At 47.3% G+C, this 21,874-nt stretch overlaps 1 protein-coding gene across 12 annotated transcripts in view; it reads left to right on the forward strand.

Annotated features, from left to right (window-relative positions):
• PHF20 (PHD finger protein 20) overlaps positions 1 to 21,874 on the forward strand; it is a 210,843-nt gene that overhangs the window by 89,211 nt on the left and 99,758 nt on the right. For 8 of the 12 annotated variants that reach the window (XM_090064535.1, XM_090064538.1, XM_090064527.1 and 5 more), the window contains one exon: positions 15,191 to 15,379. The exons of the other annotated variants lie outside the window; for them this stretch is intronic. In XM_090064535.1, the coding sequence (XP_089920661.1) occupies positions 15,191 to 15,379 (189 nt within the window). The remainder of the gene's footprint in view (positions 1 to 15,190; positions 15,380 to 21,874) is intronic. 12 annotated transcript variants of the gene reach the window in all.

A 21,874-nucleotide genomic window follows, 5' to 3' on the forward strand; every position in this document is an offset into this window, starting at 1 on the left:
CAGTAGGGCTGCCAGGGCCCCATGGCCAACAAGCAGGAAGCAGCAAAAACAACACCGTATTTAAAACTGAGGTTTTTGCCTCCCTGCAGAACAGGAGTGAGGGCAATCAGTGGTCGGGGAGCACACCGGGAAACCTTAAAGATTTAAAGTAGGTGCTGCATAGCCTGCTCCCTCTGTTGACTTGGTAGGTCCCTAATTAAGGGAGGTGCTGGGGGGACTTGGGGAGCTATAACCACCCCAAAACATGCCCTAGCCCCCCCCATAGCCATCCTTCCCAGTGCTGCCTCTCCTCCCCAGGCCCCCCATCACCTGTCCCATGTGGCTGAGCCTGCCTCGCTCCTGCCCGCAGTACAGTTCCATCGGGAAGAGGCTAGTCGGCCCCAGTCTCACTAATCAGGGGTAACTCGTGGCAGGGGGCACACTGTCCCTGATTTCTGCTAAGGCTGCTGGCAGGGACCCAAGCAGGTTATGCTGCACTGCTGGCCAGGGTTGGGGCCTGAGCCCAGCCACCATGCCACACAGCAAGCTACTCCCTGGCACTGCCTCTGTACCTACCTGTCTGCCTGCATTGTTGTGGGGAAGGGCACAAGCTGTAGTGGTGGTGGCTGCTGCCTCATGGGCCTGGTACTAGCACTGCTTACCTGTGTGCCTGCATTGGAGGGCGGGGAGGGGATGGGGGGCAGCCAGGCTCTGGCAGCAGCTTCTCATAGCTTCTTCCTTCTCTTTCCCTTCCCTCCTTTTTCTCTTTTCCTTTCTTCTCCCTGGTCTCTCTCTTTCCTCTTTTCTTTCCCTCCCCTCTCTCTCTCTTCCCTCTTTCCCCCCTTCCCTCTTTTTCTTCTTCTTTCATCATACCATGCTTAACAAAAAAAAAAAAAAAAACAACAAAGGTAGCATACGAAGTTTTATTTATTGTCAACAGGTTTAGAATTTTTAGAAAACCTAATATTTACTATAAAATATGATTTTTTAACCACCCTGTGAAGAAATCCACCTCTGTCTGTCTCTGTTTGGGTCAATTCAGCTAGCCCCCTCTCTTACAAAATGCTACTACTTGGTCCAGCCTGGTCACCTAGGGTGACCGGGCTAGGTAAATTCCTAAGGGAGGGGGAAGCTTGCTCCCCTCCTCCAGTGGGCATTTTGAAAAGCCACAAACAAAGTGCCTCCAGGCTGTTGCCTGGATGATTCTCTGTAAGTAAAGATTTGGAAGTTAGCCAGGAGATAGGATTTATGTCTAGGCCAGATGCGTTTTAAAAGGATTATGATGTCCAAGACTGTTTAAGACTCTGATTATGTTTGCTCAAAGTGCATTCTGACTTCTTTGTTCTACCCCCCCTTTCTCCTCCCCCCGATCAATAAAGGTAAAGACATGCCTTGCTGTAGTACTGTGGAGGGGGGAGAGGCAGGCCTTTTTGCTCCCAGCTTGGGCAGGTGAGCTTGTCTGTTTATGTTCCCTCAGCCCCACCTGCAGTTATCTCGGGATGCTTTGGGATGAAAGAGGCATCCAGGAATATTATCTGTGAGCAAAGCAACATTATCTGTGAGCAAGGTTAGCAGGGTCTGTGCGCCCTGGGGGGCTGCACAGAGCCCTAACAAAGACCAGTGCCCAGGTGGTGGTAGTGTTATCCCAGGCTTGCAGGTGGTCTCCAGGAAGCGGGACAGCCAGCTGTAGGCACCTCATGGCAGACTCCCTAAGCAAGTTTTTTGGGTGTGGCACAGTGAGGTGGGTGGCTCTGCATAGTAGCACCCCCTACTGTGCCGCCACATGCCTCCCCTGGTTTTGTTTTTCTGGCATACTGGCACTCCAGCACCTTACAAGGTAGACATTGTGTTTTTTTCAACGCTCTGGCCAAAAAACCCTTGCTGTAGATCATGAAATGTATAGCTGAACTGTGACTGTCTCCCTGCAAGTATCTGTTTTCTTTATGCATATCAATGTGGATTCCACTGTAGGTGCACATAGATGGTCATTTTGATAGCAGCATCTTTCTTTTGCTGTGCCCATGCAAGGCTCTTTATACTCTGAGAGCATACAGTTTGAGATTGCCGTGATCCTCGCTCAGTTTCTTCTTTACACCAAGGTCCACAAAATGAAGCCTGCTAAGAATCTGACCTGCTAATCTTTCTTGAGAAACAGACTTACATTAGAGTAGTTACATTTTGTGAAGAAATCCTTCTTTTCCTGTTTGTAAATTCTTCTCATTTGGATGTTTGAAGCAGGCAAGGGGGGGACAGCTATTATGTTACTGAGCAAGGGGCTTCATGCCAAGCATTTATTGTTTTAAATCAAGTTTGGCTTGTAACAGACTGTTTTCAGTAAGGCTAGCTAATTTAGTAGCTTCTGTCTGGGACAGTGTCTTATCCCTGATAATAATATAATATGCAAATCATTTTTTCTCTGGGACTCTAAGTTAAATAACTTCAGGCTCCAATTTCACTTGTATAAATAATTGCACATCACCTCAGACCTAGAGGAGAATTCTGCTCTCAAGGATTCCACAGGATCGTTCTCAGCAAGTTCCCTTCTGAGGCGATGTCAGTCTATAGGCAGTGAGATAAAGAAAGAAATTGGGTACCTACCTACTCTATTAAAATCGGCTTAGATTCCACTTATATGGTTCACCCTTACATTGAGGCTGTTGATACAGTTGGTTTGGCAATCACTATGGCAGTGGTCTATGCGCTCATTTCTGTGACATACAGCACAGTAGCAGATATCTTCTTTGGCAGTCCCTCGCAGTTGAGGATGATTGTCTTATCTGTGTGTCCAAAGATGGCTTATGAGGCCTTTTTGAGGTTGACACACTCTACTGCAGGTCACACGTTAGTTTCCATGTGGGATGGGTGGTGCTGGAGTCTTGCTTTGGTCCATGGCATGCAGTTTCTGCTGCTCTAACTTTTCCATCTCCTGCTTTTGTCATGAGGTTTCAAAGTACTGAGATCCCTGCAACAGGTTCTTCCTCCATTTGCTGCAGTCTAGGCAATAATATTCCACAGGTTAACATCAATGCTGCATTTTTTTAAGCTGGTCTTGAGGACATCTCTTAAACGCTTTTTCTGACCTCCTCGTGAGTGTACATCTTGGCTGAGCTGGGAGAATAAAACTTGCTTCAGGAGCCTGGAGTTGGATATCCAGATGACATTACTGGCCCAGCAAACTTGATAGCAGCCGATTGTTGCCTCAATACTCATGGTGTTTGTTTACAGGAGGATGCTAACATGGTGTGTCTGGCTTCCCACTGGATTCGGAGGATTCAGGCAGCATTGATGGTACTTCTCCAATAACTTTAGATGTCTCTTGTATGGTGTCCATGTCTCAGCTCCATACAGCAAGGTGGGGATCACAACTGCTTGATAAACCCTGAGCTTGGTTTCAGAACTGATGTTGCAATCTTTGAACACTCATTTCTTCAGGCTGTGCTTGCACATTTGAGGCATTGTTGGATTTCTTCGTTGATGTTAGCCTTCTGCAAGAGATGGCTTCCAAGGTACAGGAAATACTCAGCATTCTCTAGAGTCTCACAGGATCTGGATCCCTGGAGCTGGGGACTGTTCATTAGGAGCTTGTTGGTGGAGTACCTTAGTCTTGTGAATGTTAAGTGTCAATCCCAATTTCTTGTATGCCTCGGTAAAGACATCATTGATTGCCTGAAGCTCTGCTTTTGAGTGAGCACACACTATAGCATCATCAGTCTACTGGAGCTCAGTGATTCAGGTCAGGGTGGTCTTAGTTTTGGCGCTTGAGTCGTCTGAGGCTAAACAGCTTACCGTCTGTTTGGAAGTTTAGCTCCACTCTGCTGCGGCTCATGTGCCTGCTGAGGGTGGGTGTGGAGGGGCCGGGCTGGGCTGCAGGGCATGGCCCTTCCCAGCTAGCTGCAGCTCCGTGAGCAGGCATTTTTCAAGGGATGCCTTGAATCTAAAAAGGTTGAGAACCACTGCATTAAGACTAGATCATCCCCTTTGGCCAGGACGAGGTCCAGCAATGCTTTACCTTTCGTTGGTCTGTGGACTGACGAGAGGTAAAGCGTTGCTAGACCTGGTCCTGGCCAAAGGGGATGACCTAGTCAGCAACCTAAGAATCGATGGAAAGCTGGGTGAAAGTGACCATGAGCTGATCTCTTTTACTATTCACTGCAAAGCTGGCAAGTCAGTCAGCAACACAGAAGTCCTCAACTTCAGGAAAGCTGAGTTTGACAAGCTCAGGAGGCTCATTGTCAAGGCCCTAAGGGACCATGACTCAACAGGAAGAGGAGTCCAAGAGGAGTGGTTGCTCCTCAAGGGAGTGATCCTGACAGCACAAGGGATTTCCATCCCATCTTGGAGGAAGGGTAGCAAAAGGGCACAGCAACCCCCTTGGCTCAGCAGGGAACTTGAGGACCTCCTGTGCCTCAAAAGAGAGACTTATAAAGCTTGGAAGGCTGGAATTACCACCAAGGAGGAGTACTCAGCACTGGTCTGTACCTGCAGGGAGTGGATCAGGAAAGCCAACGCTACAGCTGAGCTCCATTTGGCTTCACATATCAAGGATAACAAAAAGTCCTTTTTCAGATATGTAGGGAGTCGGAGGGGGGAGGGGCGGGGAAGCAAGGGTAACATTGGATCTCTGCTGAACCAAATGGGACAGCTGGCAACTGACACCCACAAAAAATTGGCTCTGAGATCGGACCCAGAGAGTAGTGGTTGATGGTAGCGAATCAGTATGGCACTCCATGACCAATGGTGTGCCCCAAGGCTCTGTCCTTGGTCTGGTTCTCTTTAACATCTTTATCAACGATGTTGACATTGGTGTCAGAAGCACACTGGCTAAGTTTGCCGATGACACTAAATTTTGGGGCATGGCGTCCACACCTGAGGACAGGGTAGTGATCCAGGTTGACTTGGATAAACTTAGTAAGTGGGTGGATACAAACCTGTTGCTGTTCAGTGCTGAGAAATGTAAGATACTTCACCTTGGGGCAGGGGGGGAAACCTGCACCATACTTACAGGCTTGGCAGTGCTACGCTTCCTAGCATCACTTCTGAAAGAGACTTGGGGGTCATGATTGACCATAAGGTGAACATGAGCCACCAAAGTAATGTTGCAGCTGGTAAAGCAAACAAAACCCTGGTTTGCCTCCATAAATACTTCTCAAGTAAATCTCAGGATGTCATCCTTCCGCTGTACTTGGCCTAGGTGAGGCTGCAGCTGGAGTGCTGCATCCAATCCTGGGCTCTGCAATTCAAGAAGGATGTTGAGAAGCTTGAGAGAGTCCAGAGGAGAGCCACGCACATGGTCAGAGGGCAAGAGAATAGGTCTTATGAAGAGAGGCTGAGAGCCATGGGACTTTCCATTCTGGAAAAGCACAGGCTCGTGGGGGGACCTGGTGGCTGCTTATAAGTACATAAGGGGTGTACATCAGGACCTGGGAGAATGTCTGTTCACCAGAGCACCCCAAGGAAAAATAAGGACCAACAGTCATAAACTTCTCCAAGACCATTTTAGGTTGGACATAAGAAAACATTTCTTTCCTGTCTGAGTCCCCAAGACCTGGAATAGACTCCCTCCAGAAGTGGTGCAGGCTCCTACTCTGTACTCATTCAAGAAATGGTTGGATGTTTATCTTGCTGGGATCCTTTGTCCCTAGCTAACTTCCTACACCTGGGGCAGGGGGCTGGACTTGATGATCTTTGAGGTCCCTTCCAGTCATAATGTCTATGAAATCTATGACTCTACCCCTGAGCTTGCGTGCGTGTGCACCACCACACCGTCCCCCCTCCCCCCCAATACCAGCGCATTCCCATGCTCTGGTCCTGTGATGCAGCTAGGAGCGATGTGGTGTGGGGGAACTGGCTGGGGGTGGGGCAGGGCTGGGCTGGGCTGCTTAAGCTTGCTGGAGCTCCCCCTGGGTCCTACTGCTCCTGACTTCTGTCAGCTTTGACAGGCAGCTGGGAGCAATTAAATATTAATTTACTAAATTTTTTAGGGGGCCTACAGGCCAGATAGAATGGCCTGGCAGGCTGGATCTGGTTGGCGGGCTGTATTTTGCCCACCCCTCCCCTAAACCCACACTGAGATTCTGGGAGGAGCTCTTCAGCAAGTGGAAGGAGATGATTTGGGCATTTCTTACTATGATCTTTCCTTTGGTAGACAGGAAATCAATCCCTCTATAGTTTCCACAGTTGAACTTGTCTCCTTTCTTGAAGATTGTCATAATCATAACATCCCTGAAGTTGTCTGGGATTTTCTTATCGTTCCAGATCCTTAAGATGAAGATGAGAACACTTGTCCATCCACAACAGTCTTGATTGAGGTGGTCTTCCAAATGCTTCTTCCAATGGACATTGATGGCTCCCCTTTCCTTGATCAGGTCTCATTCATCCTTAGGTCTCAAGGGTTTGGTCCCCAAGTGCCAGGATGGCTTTGGTGACACTAAAGAAGTCACGTATATTGTAGATATCAGCGAGATACTGAATTTCTCTAGCTTAGTAATCTTGCCATTTGTTCTTCATATTTCAAGTCCTCCTTTGAGCCTGTGCTTTGGTTTATTGGAGATTCGGTTTCTTCTGTTTGGAGTTAGCGTCATTTACCAAGCACAAAGGGCATTGAGCATACGATCAGTCAACTCTTGGATCTCCTAGTCATTCTCATCAAACCCATCTTGATGTTTCCTGGTAGACGATCCAGATGTCTCTTCATAAGTGACGTTGAGGGGGCCCCTTCTCCCCATTCCCGTTGATGTTGATTGGAATTCACCACTTCTCTCTTGAAGCAGTGGTGGAAGAGGTGTCGCTTGCTTGGTCTTCTGTCAACATTGCTTCTGCTGGAGCCATCATTTGAGAGCCAGCTTGAGTAACATAACAGTGGATGAGTCGGTGATCAGTCCAGCAATCATCAGCTCTTAGCATAGCTTGGGTGATGTGGATATCTCTTTGATCCTGTGTATGGATGGTGACATGATCTGGTGCCAATTCTTAGATCATGGATGTTGCCACAATGTCTTCAGCCTGTTTTTCTGGCGGAACAAGTGGTGTTGGTGATGGTGAGTCCATGTTCCATTCATTTGACCAAGAGGAGGATGCCACTGGAGTTGACCTTTCCTACTCCTTCTGTTGTAGGGTTTAGAGTTCCTTTTGACTCTGGCATTGAAATCACCAAGAAAAATAAGTCTTTTTCCTTCTGGAACATCAGAAAGGACATAGTCAAGGTTGGTATAGAATTTCTTCTTGGTTTCATTAGTGGCATCAAGAGTGAGGGCATACGCGCTGATGACAGTGGCATATTGGCTCTACACCAGTTGAAGATGGAGAGTCATGAGGCACACATTAATTTTGATAGGGAACTCATTGAGTTGGTTTAGGAGTTAATTTTTAATGGCAAAACCAACTCTGTGAAGCTAACACTGTCCTTCCTTTACCCATTTAGAAGAAGTTATGGCTGTCTCCATGTTCTCTGAGCTGCCCATCTCCCACTTACCAGGTCTTGCTCAATGCAGCTACATTAATTGTTGCCACCTGGGTTTTTGAGCCATGATTGCAGTGCAGTGCTCTAGGCGTTCGCAATGATGGTGTGTCACCATCACTATGATGGTGTATTTTTGATTGCATGGTTATCTAGTCAGAAAGAAATATAAAATACTGTATTAGGCTATGTTTAGGACATCTTTTATAGCCCTTCCCCATGTGGGGTGAGCAGAACAGATCCAGAAGAGGGCTGCTCCATCACAGTTATAGCTGCCAAATTGCACTCCTGTCTTGTCCAAATGCTAGATGACCTTGTAACTGCCACCTTCATGCCAGTTCATGACTACCTCACAATTCTGGTCCCAGTGCTATTAGCTGGTCACCAAAGGGCTTGAGGAATGTGCTGGAAAAGCTGTTTTCATGACATCTTTTATTGTGGAGAAGCTGCTACACATCTTTTTTTTGACGGAATAGGACCTTGAACCAATGGTGAGGCAAACAAGACACCTTGGGATCTTGTTCTGCTGCAGCCTTTGTCCACCTTCACAGCCACTAATGTTCTAACATCTTCTGCCTGTTCCACTGCTGAGGACTTGTTAGACCCATGGCTGGGAACTGGGTAGGCTTATTATAATGGTGACCTATACTCGCTGCATCACAGCACTGTCAAAGGATAAATGTGGCTTTTCAGGAGGGAAACCATCACCATCTGCTGTCTTCACCACATCCTGATGGTGCTGCTTCTGCTTGGTCTGCAACTGCTTATTCATCAGACTTACCTCTGCTTATTTCATAGATAACCCTCTCTGAAGGTCATTCCACTGTACACCACCTCTGGACACACTGGGTAGTAGTACAGCTCTGCCCCACACTATTTGGGCATTTGATTGGGTAAGAAAAGGTGCAAAATCAAAGCCAGAGTATTTACCATACATTTTTTTGTTTGGTTCTTTCCTCCCACAAAATTGTTAGTTCCACAAGGGACAGTTTTAGCAGTTCTCTTTGGGAACTGTCTGTCAACGCCCAGGAAGTTGAAAGAGCATTTCTGATCTATTCATAGATTTCATAGACATTAGGGCTGGAAAGGACCTCGGGAGATCGAGTCCAGCCCCCTGTCCAACTGATAAACTTTCTTTTGTTGTTAGTCCACTCATCTGCAAGAGGGTTGTCCACCCCAACAAGTTATTTGTTGAGGAACCAGATCCTCAACCTTCCTTCTCGTCCCTGGTTTTCTCTGGGAAATCTCCCTCAGCTGTTTCAGGGTATCGCTTCAGACTTCTGGATCCCTTAAATCAGTGGTCACCGACCAGTTGATAGATCCTGAAAACTCAGAGTCAGTCTGAGACTGGGACAGGCTGAGCCCCGTCCCTCCAGCCCAGCAGGTGGGGAGGGAAGGGTCGGGGGGATCAAGGCCTCCGTAGTGAGGAAGGGAGCAAGCCAGGAGGAAGGGGTCAGGTAAGTGTGGCCCCGGTGGGGTGAGAGGACTGAGCCGGGGCAGGGTACACCCCTAGAGGGCACAGGGGGCTTGTGCCCCCTCATCTGCATGCAGAGCAGGGCCCGCTGCTGCTGTGGGCTGGGGCAGGTGCCATGCCAGGCTCTTCATGCTGTGCTTGGGGTGGGCTGTGGTGCTGGGAGAAGGGGTTGGGTGGCTACAGGCCCCGCACAGCGTCACCCACCCTAAGTGTAGCTGAGCTGAGCCCCTGCCTCACCCCCCCACCCCCCCACCCCGTGGGAAAGAGCCCAGTGCAGCTGTGGCCCTAGCCCACAGTGGCAGCCTGCGCCCCAATCTGTACGCAGGCTGAGGCAGACTGCTTGTCCAGGTGGGGCAGGGCTGGTCTGCTTAAGCTTGCTGAAGCTCCCCCTGGGTCCTACTGTTCCTGAGCTCCTGCTCCACTTCTGGGGCCCCTCCATGCAGCCCTGGCAGGCCAGTTGTCCCAGCGCCAGGCCCGGCCAGGCCTTGGCACTGTGGGTGTCCCGGAGCCAGGCAGGTGGGGGGGATGGGGCTCGGCCCATCCAGGGCCGTGGGGGTGGGGGTGTCCGCTGCTGGTCCCTCCCCCCCATGTGGCTCTGGACAGGCTGACTGTCCTGCCACCAGGTGGGCAGGGGATGAGGCTCAGCCCAGCGGTGGGAGCCCCCCCCCATTTGGCCCCGGACAAGCCCCATGTATGCCCTGCCACTGGGTGGGCAGGAGATGCGGCTCAGCCTGGCGACGGGACACACACTGCACCTGGCCACTCCCAGGCCATGTGCTGGGATAATCAGCTTGTCTGGGACCACATTGGGGTGGGGAGGGGCTCCTGCCACTGGACACCCCCCCCCTCTTCTTCCCCGCACAACCCTGGACAGGCCAGTTGGCCCAGCACTAGACCCAGGGATGGCCTTGCGCGGGTAGAGGGCAAGGCTCATCCCACTGGCGGAAGCCCCCCACATGCGACCCTGGAAGGGCTGGTTGTCCCAACACCAGGCCTGACCAAGGCCCAACACCACATGCCTCCCACCACTGGGCAGGCAGGGGATAAGGCAGAGGTGTAGTGGGGCATGCAGTAGATTGAGGGGGGGGCAGTGATATACCTGTGCCCTGCCTCTGCCCCTCACTTGCAAGCCTCTGTCCCACCCCCCAGTGCTGCCGGTGCCTCTCACTCTGGACCCGTAGCCCCTGCCCCCCAGCCCTTCTGGTCCCCTCCCTGTACTCTAGACCCACAGCCCCCTCCCACCCCAGCCATGCAGGTGCACCACACTCCCAACCCACAGCTGCCTCTGTCCCACACACAGATGAGGGGGGCAACCTTCCTGCCACTCAGCTGGGCCAGGGTCCCACTCATCCCTGCCCCACTCCCTGCCCCACCATGGGGGCCTCAATGCCCCCCTTTCCCTCTTGCACAAAGTGGCCTGGTGGGTGGGGGGGAGGGCAGTGGAGTGCAGTATATCCTGGGTTGCCCCTTTACTTCAAAAAGTGATCTTCACCATAAAAAAGGTTGGAGACCACTGCCTTAAATGCTCTGGTTTATTCATTACTATTAAGTAGCTTTTAAAGGAGAACTTGGCCCATGTGAAAATGGGAGCCAGAGATGCTGCGTCTTACCAGGGAAATGTTTTGTTTATAGGCAGTTTTTATACACATGCCACACACAGTCTCTACTCTGTTTTTGGCTGTGGTGAAGTAAGGAAATACCTAGAGAAAAATAATTTTATAATCCTTACTAGCCAATTGCCTCTCAGGAGTGACCGGGGGGGAGGGAACGGATGAAGCTTGCCCCTCTGTCCCCCTTGGCCAGCACCCTGCACTGTGTGGCGAAATGCCGGGCTAGCGGCTCCAGCACCGCTTAGGGGAGCCGCGGGCTTTGCGGAGTTGTGCGAGCGCGCGGCTTGTGGGGCGGGATTGAGGTAGCTCTTAGCCGCCCTCGAGGTTCGCCGAGTTGGCACAAGTAGACGACTTAGAGTAAGTAGTTAGTGTCTCTTAATCTATAGGGTGTCCGTTGGTTCACGAGGTTCCAGAGCCAGCCCTTGCGTTCCAACAGTGGAGCTAGTCCAAAGCTAGGTGCGGCTGCCGGCTCCTTAAGTCCCAGAACTGGTCAACGGCTCATGAATGGGAAATACAAAGCAATACTGTAACACGGTGAATCGTTGTCAGTTGTCGGATTTCTGAGGCCTTTGTTTTCGCTGGGATACGCCCAGGCGGGGAGGCTGAGAACCGGTCTGCGGGGTGATCAGGCCCACAGAGTTTTCCAGTTGTCGTCTCTGCTGCTTTCTGCTTTTTTGCCTCTTTTATAGATGTTTGTTGGACTGCCTCTATGACACTAACTATCATATATAGAGATAGGATAATTTTCTTTTACATAATTATTGCTAGGCAGACTTTCTATATAAGTTTAATTTCTGCAGAAATGACACTTCTAGATAAGAAATGAAATTTACAGAATGCACATGTGTAGCTTAATGTCAGTGGAGAAAAGTACAAAGCGTTCATTTTGATTAACAGTCGACTTCAAGGTTACATAAATGTGAGAGTGCCGCATGGCAGTTATACAGAAAAGGAAAAATAATATAAAGTCTTTGCTAAAAACTATAAGATAGTTACACACTGCTGCCGCCTCTAGGGAACAGGGCTGGGGGGAGGGGCAGGGCCCTCCGCCACAAGGCAAGCACTGCCTCCTGTCTGGAATGCTCTGGGAGCACTCTGATTGGTTGATTCAATAACCAGTCAGAGTGCTCCAAGAGCATTATGGACAGACAGATGGACTAAGCCCTTTATTCTGTTAGAATTTTCAGCTCCCCTGATTGATCCAGGACTTTCAAGATGTCTACTTTTATCTGTCCATAAGACCTAGACCCAAGAAGTGCCTCAGCTAAGTCATGAGCTACTACCACTGTAAATTGTGATATATTTGGGTATTCTCCAGAGTATTGACCCAATACCGTGGCAGCAGCCCATTGGAACCTAGAGGAATGTCTGTATGTGAACCTTTGTCTCAAAAGAGCTCAGAGCCCCAGCAGGCTATCATGAATGAAAATTGCTTCTTCAGATCACTTGGCTTAAGGAAGAGACATTAAACCAGTTAGGACTTTGGTCTTCATAGACCATTCTGACATTTCTTATAGGCAGTGTAACTATCCAGGTCAAGACTAGAAAGCCTAATAAAACAGATTGAATTTTATTAGTGGATGTTAAGAGTTATGTACCAAAAAGATGACAAAGCCAGTAGGGAAATACAGAGTGTCCGAGCGAGGGACTAACGTAAGAGGGGTGGGGGTGAGGAGGGGAACATAAGTAGGTTACAGAAAATACATTGTTAGCCAACTAACCCTGAGGGGAGCCAGACCTGATGATGCCTATACATTTGGCATCTCCCACAAATACTTTTGCAAGCTTATTGATTAATTAAATATTTGTAAATGCTAATTTACTTGGTTCTTTACAGTTTTGATCTGCTAGTTTTCTTACCAACTCAATCAAAGCCAATCAAAGGTTTTCCTCTTTGATTGATATTGACATAGAATATTTTGAAATAAGTATCCCTTTCCATAGCCTGTCTCAGATTATAAGCATAGATAGAGGCTGGGAGTAGAGAAACTAAGAAATACAGCTGGGAAACTTTTACTTCCCCATGGATTTTGGAGGTCTTGGGAGAAGAAAGCCAGCCTAATGAGCAGAGGTCCTGGTTTTCTCTGTTATAAAAATTGCAAATTCTCTGATTAAAACCCACCAAATCCATGTTTTCCATGATTAAAATGAAACACCGTGTATGTGTATCAATTGAACACAATGTTTTATTGCTCTATTTACAGTTTAAAACCAGTTTTGAAGCTTACCAATGCCTCAATCATTATAATAAATAATTTCTAAATACATACTTTATATATTTTGGTGTTCAATTTTGTTTTTTTCTTTTCATGGAAAATCAGCACCCTGCCCCCTTTGTTCACCAGGATGCAGGTCCAGCTGTGGCTGTCGACAGTTTTTGCAGCCAGAGTGGAGTGTAGCCCAGCTCCTCCTCCTCCCCCTCCCCACAGGTGACATGACTGCTGGTGGGGGGAGGAATATGAGCTGCCTGCTGCAGGGTCAGGGCTCCCTGCCTGGCTTGGAGCCTCCATGGCAGAGTGGAGCTCAGTGTTGCTCCTGGGAGCCCCACACCAGTCACACTGCCATAATGAGACACCACTGCCCTACCCGGCAGCAATGTGGCAGCAGTGCGGAGTTGTGCCCCACAATGCTGCCAGGCAGGCAGGGGGCACCTCACCATGGTGGCATGTGCCCCCCATGCCTTTCTCCCTAGGATTGCATGCAGTGCTGGGTAGCCACCCCGCCCCCATGAGCCACCCATGGCTGTCTTCCACTCTTTCACCAGGCCTCGTGGCCGCATAGTCCCAACCTGGTCCCATACATTGCCCCGGCTAGGCAGCACCCCAGCCTTGCTCTGCTTCTTCCCTCCCCTACCATGGGGGCCACAATCTGCTCCACCCTCCCCTAGATTTACCTGGAGGGAACTCTGGGAGACACTTTGTACGCTGCCTGGCTGCCATGCGCATGTGTATATGCGAACATGCACATGGCACCCTTATTTCTGATCGTCCTCCTCCCATTTCCCACAGCCCCTTGCAGGCTGGGACTCTGGCAATCTGCAAGGGAAAACCCATGGTTTCCCGTGTTTTTCTCCTTTAAAGGGGAAAATTTGTGTTTTTCTGTGGCAAATGGAAAACCTGGATCCTTGCTAATGAGCCTTAGCTTAAATTAAAAGGGACATCCAGTGCAGATGTTTAGACAAAGTGATTGCAGCGAATTCTGGATATAAAAAGAATTACCCTTGTTTTGCACCAATTCCTTGACAGAGATACTCTGTACTCTTTGTGATCCTGAGTGCTTACTCTCTTGCCAAAAGTATTTTGTTAGCTATTATTGTGGCTGACAGGTCCTTGTAGTTGTTGATCCTAATGTTCTTTCTTCTTAAGTCTGTGTTCCAGAATAGGAAGGTGGCCATTTCAAATCTGAGTATGCAACTTTCACTTCAGTTGGTATCACAGATTCTCTCCTCAAAAACCCATGGTAATCCAAGGAAAGAGTTATTACCTACTGGTTAGACATCATTAAGCCATTCACAGTTACTAGCTATCTGTAACATTTACAATTTTAAAAAAATCAGTTAAGCTATCTTGGGTAAATGCTATCTTAAAAGATAATGCTATCTATTGAGTTACTTTATGAGCTAGGTGCTGTTTATATACTTGAAATTCTCCAAGTTGCTTTATGTAAGAGGCCATTAACTTCAGTAGTATTTATGTGCTATGTATCCTTCTCTAAAATTTGAAAGACTGTTCCATGCTATTGAATTCACATCCTTCTGAATCACTTTTTGCTTGACACTTCATCTAGGACAGATAAGTAGTTTTGAGATACCATTGTTTCAGGTGGAGACAATGTGGCTTTTGAAAAAGCAATGTTTTACTAGCCTGGTTCTTTCAAATGGTTGCTATAAGTTAGTACAATTGAAGAAGTGTTGTGAACAAAAGAACCTGTTTATCAAAAAAATACAAGGCCATATTTGACCATGTGTCATTATCGTCTACTTCAAAGCCTATGTCCTTCTAGAGCAGGGGTGGGCAAAATGTCGCCCGTGGGCCAGCCGCGGCTTGCCAGGCCATTCTATCCAGCCTGCAGAGCCCCTAAAAAATTAAGAAAATTAATATTTATCTGCCCCTGGCTGCCTGTCATGTGACCCTCGACGGTTTGCCAAAACTCAGTAAGCGGCCCTCAGCCTGAAATAATTGCCCACCCCTGTTCTAGAGGTAGAAGGATACTGAGGAATGATGGGGATGGGAGAATTTGCTCTCTGTGTATGAAAAGCTGTGATTGAACATTGTGGATACCTTTAACAAATTTCAGCTATTGTGCATCTCTGTAAAGGCAATACATTCAGAAAAAAAGAAATGGTGTTGGCAGGTAATTCCTATTTAGACTGTTTAGAACAGGGGTGCTCAACCTGTGAATCATGGGCCAGATGCAACCTGTGGAGCCCGAGCATCTGGCCTGCAGTGCCTCCCATGGGTTGGACAGTTCGGTGGCAGGGGAGCAGTGGCAAATAATATTGCTACCCCCTTCATTCCCGCCACTCCCCCTAGCATGGCAGATCAGACCTGCAAACAGAATGAGCACTGTCCGTCCAGCCCAAGGAGGGAAGAAGGTTGGGCAATGATGGTTTAAAAGGATTTGCATTTCAGAAGTATTAAAGAATACAACTCATTTTTATTCTCTTTGTAGATGGTCCTCTGCACATAGCCTTAAGGAGTACCCCACATAGAGGTGAAAAAGTAGAAAAGAGAAGAACTTCAGCTCCTTCCTCTGTAAATTTATTAAACAGTCATCGATCTTCTTTTAGAGAGCAAAGCAAAGAAAACCGAATAGACAGATCACATCGGAAATATCAAGACAAAGAAAGAACTGAAAATGGTATGGCCTGTTAGCTGGTCAATCATGGATGCCATTGGAAAACCTAATACAATATAAGCAACTAATGTAAATATTGGTATACTCTGCTTTGGCTTGCCTTTTAAAGTCCACTTACAGTGTATTTTTTTTGGATAAGTGGAAAAACAAATTTCAGTGCTGCTTCTTGTTCCTTTAACATTGTTTCAAATATTAGTTCTTGAGTAGGAGCCCATCTTCATAGGTGAAATTGATCCTCTGAGTTTTGCATCTAAATCCTCATAATTTATTTATGATAATCCATTTTTCCATACAAAATATCTGATGTCACAATTGATACCTGATAGGCAGGGACATATAAGCTTTGAAAAGAGTACTTGGTGATCATATCAAATGTGAATGATAAATGATTTTGTTGGCCATCAGCTTTTACTGCACAAAATTCATACCTCCTGTAACTCCTTTGTCATGCGATTACTATTGCCCTCCGTGCAAAAGTTTGTCTTTTTAAAAAAGTATATGAAATAGGTATCCATCCATACACTTTCAGTTAACAGGTACATTATTTTGTTAAACCTGCGCATCAACACTGAATCAGAATATTGATTGTGCAAGATTTTAATGTATAAGCATGTTCTCCCCCTCATCCTACTTAAAATAGATTAGGACAATATAGTTCTTCAAAACATTGTTGACCAAAAATATCTTTACTAGCTGTCCTATAACTACCAAAAAAAACCTGAGGTTTGTTTTGTTATTGATCCTGGTGTCAGCCTGCAGAAGGGGAAGAATGGACTTCTGTTGTTCACTTCTTAATGACTTGTAATTGAAGCAGGCATTTCTATTAACAAAAAAATGAGGCTGTCTAGTCTCATGGACTAATTCTGGACATATTGCAGTTGTGAATAGTATAGGTGCACCGATACATCGGTCCCATATTGCATTGGCACCAATACAAGGAAAATTGACTGTATTGGCAATTAGCTTTTTCTGACTGTTGTGGCCGATAAACGCCCCGTGCATGCATGCAGGTGCAGCTCAGCATGCAGGCAGCCAAGAGCACAGCCTGGCTATGGATAGCAGCTGGGTCCACTTGGTAAGTCTGTTGGGGGGGGGCAGATTGAGGCCCCTGTGGTGATGGGGGGAGTGGGGCGGGGACTGGGGCAGGCACTGTGCAGCAAGAGCTGGGCGTGGGAGGGGCAGGCGCTGCACAGGCAGGGTGTGGGTGGAGCCACAAGCAGTTTGTTCGGGGTGGAGGAGCTCCTGCCTCTGCGCACACCCTAGGAGGGCATGGGGGGAGGGGTTGCCCCTGGATCTGCGTCCTGGGCAAGGGTGGGCTGCTGCTGTGGGCTGGGGTCAGGGTCTGTGCTGGGCTCTTCCTAGCAGAGCGCTGGGCCAGGCTGTGGCGCTGGGAGAGAGGATGGTGGGGGGGGGGGCTATGGTGAATTTTATGGTGGCTGCAGTTCATCCTCCCCTCCCAGCACTGGGAAGAGCCCAGTGAAACCCCAGCCCGCAGTGGCAGCCTGCCCCTGCCCCAGCGCACATGCTTCCCCCCCATGCCCTCCCGGGGTGTGTACAGCGGTGGGAGCTGTGCCCCCTGGACAAGCCATGGCTCTGCCCCAGTCCCATTCCCTCCCTCACTGCAGGGCCTCAATCTACCCCCTGCATGCCCCTCCCCCCGCCCCTTCCCCCACAACAGACTTACCAGCAAGATGCTGCTCTGTGAGCTGCCCAGCTGCATATCGGCTATCGGATTGGTATTGGCTGATATGGCTTGTTAAAAACCGGCCATCAGTATTAGCCCAAAAAATCTCTGTAGGTGCACCACTTGTGAACAGTGAATTGTTAGCCTTTGTTTCTTAGCCTTTGTCTTGTCTTATAGTTCTTTCTTAGGTAGCTTTCATATGCTATTTTAAAATTTAAAAACTTTTCCTCTTCTCACTGAGGTTTAATTTTCTTTGTCTAATTCTGTTAGTTGTCCAATTATCCATAGTTGTCCAGAAAAAAATAATAAGGTAATAATGTGGTTATGGGAAGTTTGATCTTAATTATTTCCTGGGTTTTAGTGTTTTGTGCAATTTAATACTACTTACGCTGGTTCTCCAAGGTTTCTGTGTTTTGTCTATGACATCCTGGAATGTTAATGACATTTGTAATTAATCAAAGTGACTTTTTAACAGTTCTTGATATTTCTTATTGAGAAAATAGTAGAGGGTGTGATTGAAAAACTTCTGAGGAGAAAGGAAAAGACATGTCTTGGGATCTTTTTAATCACATGAACCCTGTTAGGCATCACTAATTCAACTCAGCTGTGTCAAGTGGCCTAGCAGTTTTTGTTAGTGTGAGTGTTTTCATGTGAACTTCAGAGGACTTTCAAAGAATCAACTATAGATAAAAAGCCTCTCAACTTTTACGGTGGTGTAGCAAATGCTATTCCATCATCATGTGTGTTCTTTGTTGGGTTAAACAAATTTCATCTAGTTCCAAAATTAATTAGGCTACTCTGAAATTACATCTTACAATTTAACCAAAAAATAAAGGTGAGGTTTAAAAAAATAATATTGGTGTAATCTCCCTAAGTAATATCGAAATTAAGGGGATTCTCATAATAGTTCGATGTGTGGGATTAGACAATCCTCTTGGCTTTTGATACCTCCCCATAATTTAGATTAATTGCCTTTTTCTTTAAGGAGTCTAAAAATGGAAAGTACTGACATATCTGCATTTTTTCAGGTATTACTAACACTGACAAATGCATGGAATAACATGTTAACATAAGCTAAATATACTATTTTATTTTTTAGGATGACTTTCCTTTTTTTCCTTTGCAAACTTTGTCGGTTCAAGTTGATAGTGTTAACTTATAAAATTTTAAATTGCTCTTCTGACTTATAATTTGTTCTCAACTTACATGGTTCTTCTGTCATCTGTGATTAGATGACAGCTCAGCATCTTCATTGACACCTAAATAATAGGGAGGAATTGGCACCAGCACCTAACTGATGGAGGATGAGGGGGAAAGTGTATATGGGAAGGAAGTGAGGTGTGCTGTTTGGAGGAGGGGGTAAACAAAGATATAGGTCTGAGTTTGCACTTGTCATGTGCCCTTTCATCTGTGAAAGAGCCTCTGTCTTAGGTGGTAAATATTGATGAATCTTGTGGTTTGTAAGGTTCTTGTCAGTCAGTGAAATGTATGTGGTTAACTAGGGACAGATGCTGAAGAAGCTAATCTTAAGTTTCTTCTTGCATCTTTCCAAAATAAGCAGAGATGTTTTGGTGGTACAAGGAAGGCAGGGTAGGGCATATGGTTCAGGCAGTGTTAGGGCAGAGCTAACCGTTTTGTTCTTCAGAACACAGCCTTGCCTGGCAATAACTTGTTTCACAGACGGTTCCAGTTTGAAGAACCAAACTGGTTATAAGGCTGTACATTTGTGGCACATTATTGAATTAGGTGTGATGTGTATTATGTTTTGGAAAAATTACTAATAATATGTAAGATATGGCCGCTAGGGGAGTGGCATGGGTTTAATAATTTATTTTTTGGACTCTGTGGCTTTGCATTGGGGGTGAAATAATATGAGATACGTAACAATGTAATGTCAGAGAGGATTCATTATGTGAGTGTGTTTTCTAGCATGTTTTGATTTAGTAATCAAAGTCACTTTTAAGTTTGTGATAGTGGTAATAACAATAAGGGGTTAAACAGATTTTATAGTGTTTTCCTCTTTATCCAACATAAACAGCATCACTTTCAATATAATCTATAAATGATGTTACTTTATTATACCATTGCATATGATTATCTGCAATGTCATTCTGTTGTTTTTGTTGTTAATGTTTGTTCTCAGTCAGTCCCCCCCCCCATGTATTTTTCTATACATTGTGCAAACGTATAGAAAAATCATATGTCTGCCAGAAAAATACAAGACAAGTGGTGCTGAAGCTTTTGGCCTTGGTGGCCAGATGGGTGGGGCACAGCTAATCCGTGTGCCAGATTGTGCCCTATAGACCAGGATCAGGCTACATAGGGCCTTGCCTGGTCCTCCCATGTGAGGATTGGATCATTGAGCATGGTGCTGTATCATAGCTTTCATAGAGACATTAGGGCTGGAAGGAACCTTAGAAGATCATCAAGTCCAGCCCCCTGCCCAAAGGGCAGGAAGTCAGCTGGGGTCATAGGATCCCAGCAAGATGAGCATCCAGTCTTTTCCTGAAGGTGTTCAGTGTAGGTGCTTGAACCATGTCCGATGGCAGGCTATTCCAGATCTTGGGGGCTCGGACAGTAAAGAAATTCTTCCGTATGTCCAGCCTGAAACGGTCTTGCAGTAGTTTATAACCATTCAACTTCATCATCCCTTGAGGCACTCTGGTGAACAAACGTTCCCCACGATACTGGTGGTCACCCCGATAAACTTATAGGTGGCCATCAGATCACCCCTGAGCCTGTGCTTTTCCAGGCTAAAGAGCCCCATGGCTCTCAGCCTTTTGTCGTAAGGTCTGTTTTCCTGACCTGATCATGTGCGTGGCTCTTCTCTGGACTCTCTCAAGCTTCTCCACATACTTTTTGAATTGTGGGATCCAAAACTGGACACAGTACTCCAGCTGTGGCTTCACCAAGGCCGAGTACAAGGGGAGAATGAGTCTCGGGATTTACTTGAGAAGCATCTATGGATGCAAGCCAACGTTTTGCTCGCTTTACTAGCAACAATATTGCATTGAAGGCTCATGTTCATCTTGTGGTCAGTGATGACCCCCAAGTCTCTTTCCTTCGTAGTGCTAGCCAGCGTAGCACTGCCGAGCCTATAAGGATGCTGCAGGTTTTTCCTCCCAAGGTGGAGAACCTTGCATTTTTCGGTGTTAAACACCATCAGGTTCTCATCTGCCCATTTGCTGAGCCTGTCCAGGTCAGCCTGGATTGCCCTCCTGTCTTCAGGTGTGGATGCTTTGCCCCAGAGTTTGGTGTCATCAGTGAACTTGGCCAGTCCGCCTCTGACTCCAGTGTTCACATCATTAATGAAGATGTTAAACAATATGGGTCCAAGGACATAGCCTTGGGGGACCCCACTGGTCACAAGGCACCATGACGATTGACTTCCATCAATTACCACCCTCTGGGTGCAACCACAGAGCCAGTTTCCCAGCCAGCGGATCATGGTGGACCCAAGGCCGCAATTAGCCAGTTTCACCAAGAGGTGATCATGGGATACAAGATCGAAGGCTTTTTTGAAGTCAAGATATATGACGTCAATCTCTTTTCCCTTGTCCAGGTGATAGGTCACCCTGAGCAGTGGGATTAGTCCCCTGGGCCCAACACTGTCCCCTCCCACCAGGACGGGGCCCTGGGGCCCACTGCTGCTCTCTTGTACGTCCTGTGTTGGGATTGGGCTCTGAGCCTCAGCACTGCTCTCTCCTACCCCCATGTGCAGGGATCGACTCCTGGGTCATGCTGCCAACCCCTTCCACTCCTGTGTCTTGCTTCTGCTCAGCCCCAAGTGCTGGGATCAGGTTACTGATCCAGCATATAGAGCCTTCACATCGGGATGGTTTGTTCCTGCCCCATCAGTAAGGAATCTTTAAAGTACAGCGAACTCTCTTGGGCTCCTTTCCCTCTGACTGGCCTCCCATGGGATCCTGCCATCTGCCTCTGAGGAGTAAGAATGTGTTTTTCTGAAGTCCAGGGTTCATACTCTGCTGCTCTCTTCCTCCTTTTCCTCAGGATCCTGAACTCAATCATCTCATGGTTGTTCCTGCCCAAGTTGCCATCTACTATTACTACATTCCCCACCAATTCCTTCCTGTTTGTGAGCAGCAGGTGAAAAAGAGCACATTCCTAATTGGTCTCTCCAACCCTTGCACCAGGAAGTTGACCTCAGCACTCCATAAACTTCCTGGGTTGCCTGTGCATTGCTGTACTGCCCTTCCAGCATGTGTCAGGGTGATTGAAGTCCCCTGTGAGAACCATGGCCTGTGATCAGCAAATTTTCGCTATATGACTGAAGACTGTTTCATCCACCTCATCCTCCCTGTCTGGTGGTTTGCAGCAGGTATGCACCATGATGTCACTCTTGTTGCTCTTCCCCTCCAACCTTAACCCAGAGACTTTCAGCAGGACTATCTGGTTTTGTACTCTGAGCAATTATATATTTTTACATAAGGCACAGCTTCTCTTCCTCTTCTCCCCTGCCTGTCCTTCCTGAACAGGTTTATACCCATCTATGACAGGGCTCCAGTCCTGCAAGCTATCCCACCATGTCTTTGTTATTCTAATCATGTCATAGGTCTGTGACTGTGCAAGGACTTCCTGCTTGTTTCTCAGGCTCTGTGCATTTGTTTACAGACATCTGAGGTAACTAGCCAATTGGCCTACTTTCTCAGGAAGAATGAGAAGGTGTCCCTTGTTGCCCCATCCTGCTTTTGGTTTCTCCAGGTCACCCTCTTCCTCACTTATGTCAGAGCTTTGGTCTCCATCTTCCTATGAACCTAGTTTAAAGCCCTCTTTAACAGGTTAGCAAGCTTGTC

This window comes from Crocodylus siamensis, chromosome 10 (assembly GCF_052110815.1).
Source record: "Crocodylus siamensis isolate JL-2025a chromosome 10, ASM5211081v1, whole genome shotgun sequence".
Lineage (NCBI taxonomy): Eukaryota > Metazoa > Chordata > Crocodylia > Crocodylidae > Crocodylus > Crocodylus siamensis.